Genomic DNA, 13,182 nt, shown 5'->3' with positions numbered 1-13,182 from the left:
AACAATCATTGTCTTCTATCCAGTAAATACATTTAATCATTCATGAAAATATGTTTTCAGAAAACAAACCTTTTATAATGAAAAAAATATATATATACAGTATGCTTTAAACTAAGTTAATACATTTTCCAGTGAATTAAGAAAAGTAAATCCAAGTCAAGATAAAGTTTTTTTTTAATTGTTGCAGGCAAAAATCCTTGATTGACGCACGTTTTCTTAAAAAAATGCGATGGAATATGCAGGATATTTATGCAATTTTATGCGATGAAATTGCGGGAACTTGCCGAAATTGCGGGAACTTGCCAAAATTGCGGGAACTTGCAAAAACTGTTTGCAGCTTTTGCAGTTTTTCATTGATGTTCACGTCACGTAATTACGTCACTTGCCAATGTTCCCATAACAACAGGGGACATTGCTGCGCATGTGTGAAGTAAATGCAACATTTTTCAACTTTCTGCTAAGATATATATGACTTTACTACGAAAATGCGGGGATTATGAAATCATGCAAGCCCTGCATATTTTGCAAGCAGAAATCTGCAATTTACGCGGCAAAATTGTGGCGTATTTAAAACAAAATATATTTGCAGACTTTGGCTGATCATGCATTGAATCATGCGATCGCATAATTTCGTTATTCTGGAGAGACTGTTATTTAAAACAACTTGTTTAAAGGTATTGTGTGTAGATTTTTAACGACATCTGGAGGTGAAACTAAAGGGCTTGTTATAGTTGTGCGTAGGTCCTACGGCGTAGCCGCGACAGTGTTCGTTCCGCGTCGGTTTTCATTTATACTTTTGCGTCATCGTCGACGTGCAAACACGCGCGCAGACCGCTGGTACGCAGTATCCATGCGTGTTACCACAGTAGCAGCGCAACCGTCAAAGAAGAAGAAGCTTGGGAAGTTAACCCACAAACGAAGAAGAAACAGCAACTTGTTGTGTATGATTTGAGAAGACCAGCAATGCTGGAAGTAAATAAACAGCGAACTTTTGTTGCAGTTTGAGTTAAATCACTCCTCAACTTGGCCACTCTTTGTTTTCACCGTCGCAAAAGGAAATACCCATGACGCAGGTTTTTTTACCTGACGGGAGGGGTTCTGGTGGACCAATTACAGCGCTTGCGGTCCGCGTAGAACTGACGCGCTGTTTAAAATTTTGCGAGGTACACGTCAGGCTACGTATAGCCTACACCTTAGCTACGGCGTAGAACCTACGCACGACTACAAATCGGGCTTAAGAATTGCTACCAATGGCTCCACAGCTTACTCCTCCTTTTTTGAAATGTATAGAGTTTGTCCGCCACAGGACAAACAAGTCATTGTCTGAGATAACGTAGTGACAAAACGCGCTACAAAGAACCGCTTTTCCGTTTAGGACTACTGTAAAAACGGCTCATTCTAAGGTAATAAAAACAATACAGTTCATTATGTAAGGTCTTTAAACAACACCACTAATAATATAGTTGTATATATATTATATTGTATTTCAATAAAAATTTTTTTTTTTTAAAAATCACACATCGCACCTTTAAAGGATGTTACAGGCAAGAAAAAATACGACTTAATTAAATAGATAATTATATCAGGATTAGAATCACCTTCATCGCCAAGTACTATGAGTTTACATGTACTACAAGTCATTTGTTTTGGTGTACTGGTACTTAATACAATGCAATAAATCTGACAAAAATATACAAATATCAACCAAAGAAAAGGACATTCACTGTACATTATTGCAGGATGTGCAAAGTGTGGCGTAGTACAAAAGCACAAAGTTTGAGAAAAAAAAGGTGCATTATAGCAGATTAAGTTGTGTATTATTTCTCTTATAATGCTCCAGTTTAAAGAAAAAATAATCACAGTGAATTTTATCTGGGTTGTAAAGCTCCACGGGTGAGCAGTCCAGCTGTCTACACCTGTTAAATCAAACAGTAGCCCATCTGAGATAGAGGCATTGTTAGTCTGGACAGCAGGTGCCACCGCCCACAGCAGCTCTATGTAAACAGAGAGGAACAGGGCGATTACCTCCCTTTATTTCGTAACTAGGAAGCAGACATTTAGGCTTCAGCAGGTATGGAAATAACAGCCCTCTGCGTTCCTGTCTTCCTGCCTCTGTCATTCTGTCTGTCTCTTTCTCATTTGGAGTATATGACATGTACCTGTTAGCTATATACCACATTAGCTATATGTAGCTAATTTTTTATGTACACAGTTCCAGTAGCGTTTATCTTGAGCTGATAGCAGACAGAGAAAAACACATCCATTTGACACTTTATTACAAGGAAATATACAAACAAATGGGTGTCAGATGGAGTAGTTTAAGTATCTACCAGTTAGTAGACAGCTTAGCTGTGCTAACCAGTCCATCCTTGACCTCATGGCAAAGTATGATGCCTCACAATGTTCACTTCACCTATCCCAAAGCTTACAAAATTCCTATCCCAGCTATCAGACATATACTGAAGTCTGCAGCCCAGCTGGCCAATAGCAAACAGCTGGGAAAACACACCCAACATAACAGGAAAGTCGCAGCCACAGCTGTAATCTGATGTTGACAAGCAGTCAACGGCACGAGCCGAACAACGGTAAAAATATGACGGAGGAAGGACAAAATGACTGATTTCAGTTACTTTTAATGACTAGGCATCACAGAGACCAACTCCGTCCACCCCTGTATTTTGTACAAACACATTCATGCTCTCTTTCTGTATGGCGTCTGTCTGATTTGAGGGTCTATATGTCTGATAAGAGAGATGCTTCATTCTTTCACACTTGGACACAAGGTAATAGGGAGTCTTGTCTTAGCTCCCAAAGTGAAACTTATAATAAAATTATACTTTTATTTAGATAATAAAATGCTAACTGGTAATAAAAGAGGCTCACGGCTAAGCACCAGCGGCATTTAGGTAAAAAAGGTGAACTTGGGACAGGCAGCAGTGACTGTAGAGTCTGTAGAGACAGGTGAGAACAAATGGTTTTAGGTTTGCTCCAAGAATCCATCAACAGCTCTTTCTGATAGGCTGCAAAGCCGTGCTTTCATGGTCCACCCTACCACAGGGACATGACTCCACAGTGAATTCATTACGAACACATCTGAAAGCCGCCTAGCCTTATCTGCACATCCCACAAGCTTTGAAAACAGGCCTGGTTTTGTCTCTGGATCAGCTGAGAACTGCGAGCTTGATGCCGGCAGACTCACCTCTGTGGTATTTCATGTTTCTGCAATTCAGCCCTCAGAGAAAAGGGGGAAAAGTAACACAACCGGCATTCATTAATATTTCAGAGGCACTCAAAAGGAACTTATGAATAAACAAAGAATATGTTTCTCAATTTTATAATTAAAAGCTATGTTTTTACCACACAGGTATTGAAAGATTTAGCTACTGTAACATACAGGCAGGCACAATGTAAAACCAACAACAATACATAGCGAGAAAATATAAGACTCCTGTACATGAAACAGAAGAACATCTCGCACCCTGTAGCCAAACATCAGTTGTGATGTTGGCACACCTGAAAAAGATTTCATAAAAGACGTGGCAGTAGATCAAGGTGAAGCACCTGAATATAGACACCCTGGGCAAGATGCACTGCGTCAGAGATGTGTCTGCTTTTTTTGTGAAGGGAACATGATACATGTAACCGCTCACTGTCACAGAGCAGCTTAGAGAATGGCTGACAAACACCCCCCCCCCTCTTTCTCAATTTCAATTGCATTTTCTATTCAAGTGTGCTTTATAGGGTTGGGCGATGTCCCCTAAATTGGCAGTTGCCGATGATTATGTGAAACCATCGCGATGGACGATGATATCGTTTTTCGTTATTATCCGTTATTTTACTTCATTACTTCCACTTAAGAAGAGTTGTGGACTTTTTATTTTAATATATATTTTTACATAAATACTATTTTGTACTTAAAAGCTATAATTTTGTTATTTCACTAACCCAACTAATGACACTTTCCTATAGGTTGCACATAAGGGGAAAAAGTAGCTTTATTCCACTAAAGAAGAGATGTACACTTTTAAGCACTTTTTAAAAAGATCTCTTTACATACATTTTTTTTCTTCTATTTAAAAGCTATAATTTCGTTATTTTACTAACCCAACGATGACTCCGCACTTTCCAATAGGTTGCACGTAAATATCTGCAATGCGTATGCATATGTGCCACCAGTACTCCGTCAGAGCGGGTCTTCAGCACCGCGGGGAGCAGCCAGCACTTCAATCCGCAGCTCATTAAAACTAGACAAAGTGAACAAGTTGGTATTTCTGGCCATGAACATCGAAATTTAAACATGGTCTGTGTATGTAAATCCCGCGTTTCGGTCGAAGGGTTGTTCCCGTTTGCTTGTTCTTGGCGTTCGCTGAATTCTGGGTTTATATCTTAAACTGCGCTTCAATGCCCACATAGCTATGTAAAAATGAGCATGATCTCCAATAGGCTACTAATAAATTATTAATATGGGCTGTTTTCTTGTATAAAATTAAATATTTTAAGTTAAATGTACAACATGTAAAAAGACAAGATTCTAGAAATGTCAAGATCAAATGCCTGACAGGATATTTTCACAGACTAGCACATGACACGTCTCAGGCATAGATTATAGTATTTAAAAAAGCATACATGCATTAGTTATATTTTCAATTTAGTTTATAGAGCAATTCCCGCAAAGATTTTAGGTTAACCATAGTCTATAGAAGAGAGTTAGTGTATGTCGACTCGCAGCGGAGTGGGGTGGGGTGGTGGCATCACGATGGTGTCTCTTAACCATAGGCACAACCCTAGTGCTTTATCGCCAACGCATTCACAGATGGGCTGCATACAAATAGTGGATAAAAGTATATAGTGTAAAATTAAAAGTGAAATAGTAAGTTATATAAATAAAATTAAAAAAATAGCAATAAAAAGGTAAACACAAAGTTACATAACAGAATAAAGTAATATACTTTAAAGGCATAGTTCACTTTAAAATGAAAATTCTGTCATCATTTACTCATCCTCATGTTGTTCTAAACCTGTATGAATTTCTTTTTTCTGATGAACACAAAAGAAGATATTTGAGAAAGGATGGTAAAAATGGTCACTGGTCAATGGTTACTATCTGCTGTGTGTTTACCATCATTTATAGATGGTAATATCTTCTTTTGTGTTCATCAGAAAAAGAAATTCATACAGGTTTAGAACAACATGAGTATGAGAAAATGATGAATGACAGAATTTTTATTTTAAAGTGAACTATCACTTTAAGTATCTAATTATAATGTAGATACTCTCTCTCTCCCTGTGTTTCTCTCGCTCGCTCACTCACTCGCTCTCATGCACAACACACACACCTCAGCCTTTCCCGCTCAATTATTAACACGGAGTCAGGTAATAAATACGTGTCAAAATGAGTTATTTTTAGAGATATACTTTGACACACATGACGGTTTCATGACTTTTATCATACTTGTCATAAAACAGCATGTTGACGTGGCTCTACACCGAAACTAGGGGTCTGTGATATGTGAAGAGCACATTGTGTACACCCTCTGCCTCTGGGTAAAGATCCAAGAGACTACAGGTACTGTGACGGATAGTCTTTTTTTGTTCTGCAAGTATATCAGAGTATATAATAGCCTTACTATTGTAGGAGAGACCATTGAACAGCTCCGGATATGTTTTCAAAAACACGTGGATGACCATTCATGAGTTTTAGTGAAGCTGTATTGGAGGTCTTAAATTCTTCTCCTAACTCTGCTATTGCCACAGGGGATGAACATTAGATGCGGACGTGTGAAACCAAAAACCAAAAACAATTGTCTGATTCAAAAATCGAGATTCAATATAACTTATACAACCCAATCTATTAGAACGTATGAGTACAATATATTAAAGGGATAGTTCACTTTAAAATGAAAATTCTGTCATCATTTACTTATCCTCATGTTGTTTTAAACCTGTATGAATTTATTTATTTTTTTCTGATATACACAAAAGAAGATATTTTGATAAATGATGGTAAACACACAGTATATAGTGTCCATTGAATTCCATAGTAGGAATAAAACATATGATGGAATTTAATGGGTACCGTCAACTGTGTGCTTAACATCATTTATCAAAATATTTTCTTCATCATTTATCAAAATACTTCCAAAATATTTTTTCCTACTATGGAAGTCAATGGACATTTATAATATCTCCGTTTGTGTTCATCAGAAAAAAGAAATTCATACAGGCTTAAAACAACATGAGGATGAGTAAATGATGACAGAATTTTCATTTTTGGGTGAACTGTCCCTTTAAAAGTAAAAAAAATCATACACTAAAAAAAAAAAAAAAAATAAATAAATGTATTACAAATGAATGAATTAATAAATATTTCCCATGCAACATAATATATATTTAAAATCTCAATGAACATAAATTAATATTATTAGTATGGCTCTAACAACTGCAAAACATCTGCCTTATCTTTTGAACTCTCTGTGTCAAAGGTCATCAACGTCTCATCTTTGCCTCATCCATCGCATGCTTCTTTCTTATTAGTATTTTAAAATGCCAGGTGTTAAAAAAGCTGTTTTACTAGAAACCTAACAAGACCTGCATAGACACGACACAGATTCTTCAGAGTATCTCCACCCCAGCCCTTAAGGTCTCCACAGGGCCAGAGGCAAAAGATGTAAACATATAACGGGTCTCACATTCCCACACATGGAAAAAAGCGCGCCTACAGTTTGTTATGTTATAAACACACTTCAAAACACATCTACTGTGTGTAATTCAGATATACCCCAGAATGCACCCTGTCTAATCTAATACAGCCTCACATGTGGGCCAAGCAAAAACATATTCTTGTTTTCGAAGTCATAATGAAGTCATCAAAACAGCAGCCTTTCAGAGGGCAACAGCAATGTGGCGCACTATGGGTCTTTATAAAGTCATGACAAAGTTATGAAAATAAACTATACCTCATATCTAAATACTTTATTCTTCAAAGCGTTTGATACAGCAAAGTGTACTGTATTTAGTGGCGTATGGGGCTTATATTGAAAATATTCAATTTTGAAAGGTTCATAAAGCAAGCCAAAGTTATAATGTTAAATAAAACAGACTGCACTATTACATGATGAATCATCTGATGTAATTAAGTTTCTTCACCTGGTTTAATTTTTTTGAAAGGCTTAGATTTCCATGATTTCAAATGAGAATGCATATGAAATACAGTGGATTATCAGGTGTGTACAGCCCATGCCAGATCAAGGCCATACTGTCATTAAAAGAATAAACTTCATTTTTCAATTAGATTTGAATTAATTAATGTAGAAATTGGTATGAAGTATGCATTAGTATGCATAAGACAATAATGCAAGATCATTTTGACTAGTGACTTTTGACCTTTGTAGCCTGTAGATACACGGATAAAAGATCTGTGTGCTCAAACCCACGAATCATGACAAAAATATAATCAGGCATTATGTTTGCCTTTCTGGCACATAGTGTATAAACAAACATACTCAGGAACTGCAAAGATGCAAAGTCCACTGCGTGCGTTTATGCAATCCGTAAGTTTGTGGTTTTGACAGATACTATATTCTTTAATCCAGTTTAATATACAAAACAATCCTCACTTCACAGGAATCACAAGTTGGCCAAGATCCATGACACTAAATACTATGTTTACCCGTTACCCCCTCCCTCTATTGTCACAAAAACACGCCGTACCGAACAACTTTGAGATCACCAACCTTAAAGGCAAACTTGCGACTGATGTTGTCCGACAGCTGGACTGGTCCAATCTTGAAGCTGAGTAGAGGAAGGCTGCCCAAGACCCCTTCTTCTTTCTCGTCTGAATAAAAAACAAACACATTGAAATATTACTGACACGTAAAAAAAAAAAACTAATTGTCACAACAACGTAAAAAACAGCAATCCAACCTAAATGATAAAATGTGATTATTCAATGTGATCATCTGTTCTTCGGTTCTCAAAAAATGGTTTCCCTGAGCTCCTCTACATTGGTGATGATGGGCTGAAGAAGTAAAACAGCAACAGCAGGTAAATCCTATAATAGATATCCATTTTATGCGTTCTCATCGAGAGAAAGCGCTCAAGGCTCATTGTATAATAAAGCACCTCCTTAAATTTTTTAGCGCAAAGCAAGCAGAGTAACGGTGATCCAGTGTTCCTATCGAATCCCCGCTGCCGGAAAATGCACTGAACTCGGGCTTTGACAGCTCTGTGTGCGTGCGTGCGTGTGAATGAGAGAGAGAGAGAGAGAAATGGGAGGGGTAAAGCAGGTTATGTTAGAAGTGGGTAGAGCAGATAGGGAGAAAGAGTGGGAGAGAGAGAGAGAGAGAAAGAGGGAGAGAGAGAGAGAGAGAGAGAGAGAGAAAGAGGGAGAGAGAGAGAGATATCTATCAGCAGTGACTCAGTGCTGCAAAGACTCTGGCTTTCCGCCAGCTGTACCTGCACTGAGCCAATCAGAATCTGTTATTTTGTAAACAAAACCAATGTTCAACAAAAACGATCCTGAATAAGAGCCGTATATTGATACAGAAGATTTCTGTTATCGCCACAGCATACCAAAAATATCATATACTTAAAAAATGCAAACAAACACATCAACATTGCTTAAATTACATAATAACATTTACTATAAACCTATCGGTCAGGTCTTGACCACTGACCACTGAGTTCAAATAAGGGTTAGACTAATATAAATTTTTCAAATGCTAAATCTTATTGTATATTTTGTTCTCTAATTCCTAATAATGTGCTTACAGCTCTCTGTGTACACAAAATCAACTTTATAATGCCCCTAAAGGTATAAACATAATATCAGTTCTGAGAGCTCCGCCTTTTCTTCGTGGAGCAATATTTACTACTACACAAACATAGACAGACATACAAAATCACTTACATCATATCTATGATGGTAAATACATGCCAATATAAAACGAGGTAATACCTACAACAAGTATTTTTAACTCAGTTTTAAATGAGATTCACTCAGAAGCCCAATTATTTAATTTGCTATATTTCAAATCATTCTTGAGGAATAAACCATTAACTTTGGCTGATATGGATGTTGGTGACTGTTGAACTTAGGTATGACTCTGAGGAACTAAATCTTGATTCTAGATCTATTTTTCTAAGTAACAACCAATATATTTTTGTATGCTCTATTGCTTTCTATTCCTCGTACTTGGCATACAACTCAGATATCTGCAGGAACAACAACAGCGGGTCATTTTTCATATCCTCGAGTTTAGAATATCAATTGAGGCATTAAATTGCTCTGTCACACATTTTCTAACTCTTTTGCGCAGCACAGCTGGGTAGTGGGAAGCTTCGTGATAAGAGGACACAGGGTGTTGTGCAGTCAAATAAATGCCATGAGATATTAAGAGCAGCCGTGGAGACATATTGGATACAGCCAGTAATAGAGTTGTGATTTTTAATAAATGACCCTCTCGTCCAATGAGTCATTGAAGGAAACAAACTTCCTGGAGTTCCTGTAGTGGGTTTGTTTCACAGCTGACTGTGGCCCTATGTAACTCATTAATATTGTAAAGCATAGAGAAACTTAAAGAGTAACTAAACCCCTGGTCAGAGTCTGACTCCACCCACTGGCAATATTTAAAAAATGCAAGAAAGTTGGCAGATAGAGCGGATGAACTTAGATCGTACCAAGAGTGTGGTGAGCTTGAACCTGTTTACGTAGGATTGTACCGCTTACATCACGCGGTACCGCAACATCCAACAGGAAAATTCAACTGCAATAGCTCCCGTTCAACCTGAAGAGGGCAGCACTCAGACGTTTTTACAACATATATCATAGCGTTGAAACACTTTATACCCAGAGGTGTCAAGTAACGAAGTACAAATACTTTGTTACCTTACTTAAGTAGATATTTTGGGTATCTATACTTTACTTAAGTAATTATTTTTCAGACGACTTTTTACTTCTACTCCTTACATTTTCACGCAATTATCTGTACTTTCTACTCCTTACATTTTAAAAATCGCTCGTTACTTCTATTAATTTCGGCTTGTTTTCTTTTTTTTACATTCCAGTTTGTCAAAGTTAAAAAAACCTATCTTGATAAATTGCATCATCCGGATGAATGCGAATGTGGTTGGATGAGAAGTATAAACATACACAATTCCGACACCCTATTGGTTTGTACGCAATCCCCGCCCCCCCAGCTGACTGCAGATGATCAAAAGTTTGTTCGATAGCACTGCAAAGATAAACATAAAAGAACCGCGAGAGCGATTAGAAAGCATGCGGAGCAGTTTGCTCTCGCAATGCTTTGATATCATCCGCCATCCGTTTGTACAGTAACAGAACGCGGCATTCTGTCTTCAAATGGAAAAGTACGAAATAAAACTCGCGCATCACTTTCAGGTCAGTTCACATTCACAAGCCTGTGTAAATATATAGCTGGCTGCTGACACCAACTCATCTGTGTGATTTAAATAGTGTAACAATACCAATTTATATCATGTAACTTCAGTTGTGCAACTTAAATGACATTCTGCTGCTTTGCGTTTTGAAGCATGGCAAATATATCTATGCCAAAGACATCTGTTGTTTTGTATATGCTAATAACTGTCCTAAAATTTATTTGCATTAACAAAACCTACTTAGCTGAATGCTTGAGTGTTAAATCAATCAAAACACATAACCATACATACCAACTTTTGCTTTTGTTAATATACATCAACTGTTTCCTTAAACCTGACTTTTAATTTACTTACAAGAAATATGTAAGTATACTGACATGTAAGATCAGCTCACATTAGATTAAGCTAAAGTCAATTAGCTAACACAAGTACAGATGCAGAAATATAGGCTATAATATATAATTGCATATTTGTAGTTTGTGTTGCTGTCAAAATAAAATTATAAATGATAACAATAGCATATTTCTATTCTTACACATACTATAGTTGTGTGTGATTTTGTTGTTTTTTAACTAAAGAGGGCACCACTGCTCTGAAGTTTGACTTTTTGCACCATTACAATATTTATAGGCAACTAGTGATCATATCTTCTTCTCTATGGAACACATGTTAATGCTCAGTAGTACACATATATGGTTCTTTAATGCAGTGGTTATCAAACCTTTTTTTTGTGGCCTCCCTTGTGTACAGTGGATTCCTTTGCGGCCCCCAAAAGAAAATGTATGACATAAACATTCTAAAACTTACAATTTGAATTAAACAAAACATATTAAATTATACAATGTATTGCTTTTGTTTAGTAGCCTTATTTTTCTGAGGTTTAATTACACAGAATTTGTAATAAAGTAATGTATTTCATAAAATATTATAAAACTGGGGCCCCTGGCACCATCTCGATGTCCCCAGTTTGAGAACCACTGCTTTAATGTATTTGTTGGCATTGTACTAAAATGCGTTAATTTTTAATGGGCATATACCGTATATGTGGTTGAAACAGATAGCCTAGTGCAGGTGTAGGCAACATGGAGTGCCGATGTCCTGCAGTGTTTAGCTCCAGGTCTAATCAAGCAGACCTGAACAAACTAATCAAGGTCTAAAAAGTCACCTGAAACTACAGGTAGCCAAGGTTTTATAAGGGTTGGAGCTAAAATCTTCAGGACATCGGCACTCCAGGATGGACGTTGCCTACCCCTGGCCCTAGTGCATCCCAAATTTTTTAACATTAACTTTTTAATATAACACTATAGTTATTATGGCCTTTAGAAACGTTTTTAGAGGAGATAGTGTAGTGCACAATAGGCCCCTGTGGTGCGGCCTAGGCTTTTTTCCGTATTGACATTTTTTTTCCTTACATTACTTTTACTTTTATACTTTAAGTAGTTTTGAAACCAGTACTTTTTCACTTTTACTTGAGTAAAAAGCTTGAGTTGATACTTCAACTTCTACAAAAGTCTTTTTAAACCCTAGTATCTATACTTCTACTTGAGTAATGAATATGAATACTTTTGACACAACTGTTTATACCCAAATGTAAAAAAAAGTTCCTCAAATCAATGAACAGCACTAATAAAGCCCCATTCTTACAGATCATTACAGTAACTAATAAAAGTTCGTTTAGGGTTTAGTTACTCTTTAAGTCTCCCTGTAGTCAAGAATTTATTTATTTATTCAGCCTGATCTCACAAGAATTTGTACGTATTTTATAGTTGGCTAATTCCTATGAATTCATACAAAGTTAATTGTGCAAACACATACAATTCTTATGAAAAAAACAACAACAACGAAACCAAAACCCTAACCGTGCATCTAACCCCAACGTCAGAGGGGTCAAGAAGAATCGTACAAAAACATACAAATGGGGTCGTATGAATTAATACAATTTTTTATCAGCTTTATCATGCATCTTTGAGCATCATAATAGCATATAAAAGTTTTAATGGTCACAGTAATCTCTTCATGCTTTAAAACAGCTTGAATACATCCTTGTCTCATTTAGCACGTGGATCTATGAATATGCGAATTAGTCCCCGCCTCTACTCAATTGCACAGCTCGGACCATAGATATGAATATGCAAATTAGTACCCCTCTCCACTCTTTCGCACCACCTCAGACCATAAATATACTGTATATGTAAATAGATGCTACATTCGGCAGTATTATACATATAAATGCTTAGTTTGATTTCACACAATGCATACCTGAATCTTTAAGCGCTGATTTGAACAAGTTACAGCACTCTGTGTGAGCAATCGTTTCAGTCTATGCGGCATCCATACATAATATCTATGACTCAAACTACTGATCCATGCGTTCAACTGTGTTGATATGATTTATATGAAACCAAGGCATTTTTAAACTTCGGGAGTGAGACTGTCTGCAATTAATTTTATGGAGAAAATACTCAGTAGTGGTGCTGAATGATAATTTTGACATGGCTTGTCTTAAAACATTTTAAAAACACCACAAAAAGACATAAACAACAAACCTGACTTTCCCCACAGTGGGATTTTAGGCTGTTTGCTAATGTTTCAGACTTTGTTTTCACCAAAGATAAACACGCTTTCCTAAGTATGCATTCGGAGAACTTTTTTAAAACAGCCCTCACATTCAGATCATGCCTATGACCTCAGATTTATGAAGATCGCATATGTTTCTATGCTGCTTTTTTGTATAGGTGTGAAAAGAGAAGGCAGTGTGAAGTAATTAGCCGGAGAAACGTGGCC

At 36.8% G+C, this 13,182-nt stretch overlaps 1 protein-coding gene across 11 annotated transcripts in view; it reads right to left on the bottom strand.

Annotated features, from left to right (window-relative positions):
* Positions 1 to 13,182, bottom strand: part of plekha6 (pleckstrin homology domain containing, family A member 6) — a 113,532-nt gene that overhangs the window by 29,824 nt on the left and 70,526 nt on the right. For 10 of the 11 annotated variants that reach the window (XM_065241373.2, XM_065241374.2, XM_065241366.2 and 7 more), the window contains one exon: positions 7,734 to 7,834. In XM_065241373.2, the coding sequence (XP_065097445.1) occupies positions 7,734 to 7,834 (101 nt within the window). Of the gene's footprint in view, positions 1 to 7,733; positions 7,835 to 7,923; positions 8,252 to 13,182 lie in introns of those variants that run through there. The other variant, XM_065241376.1, reaches the window with a different exon arrangement.

The sequence above is a fragment of the Paramisgurnus dabryanus genome, chromosome 14 (assembly GCF_030506205.2).
Source record: "Paramisgurnus dabryanus chromosome 14, PD_genome_1.1, whole genome shotgun sequence".
NCBI classification, from domain to species: Eukaryota; Metazoa; Chordata; class Actinopteri; order Cypriniformes; family Cobitidae; genus Paramisgurnus; species Paramisgurnus dabryanus.
The sequence above is the reverse complement of the archived record's forward strand: the minus strand, read 5'-3'. Positions and strand labels throughout refer to the sequence as shown.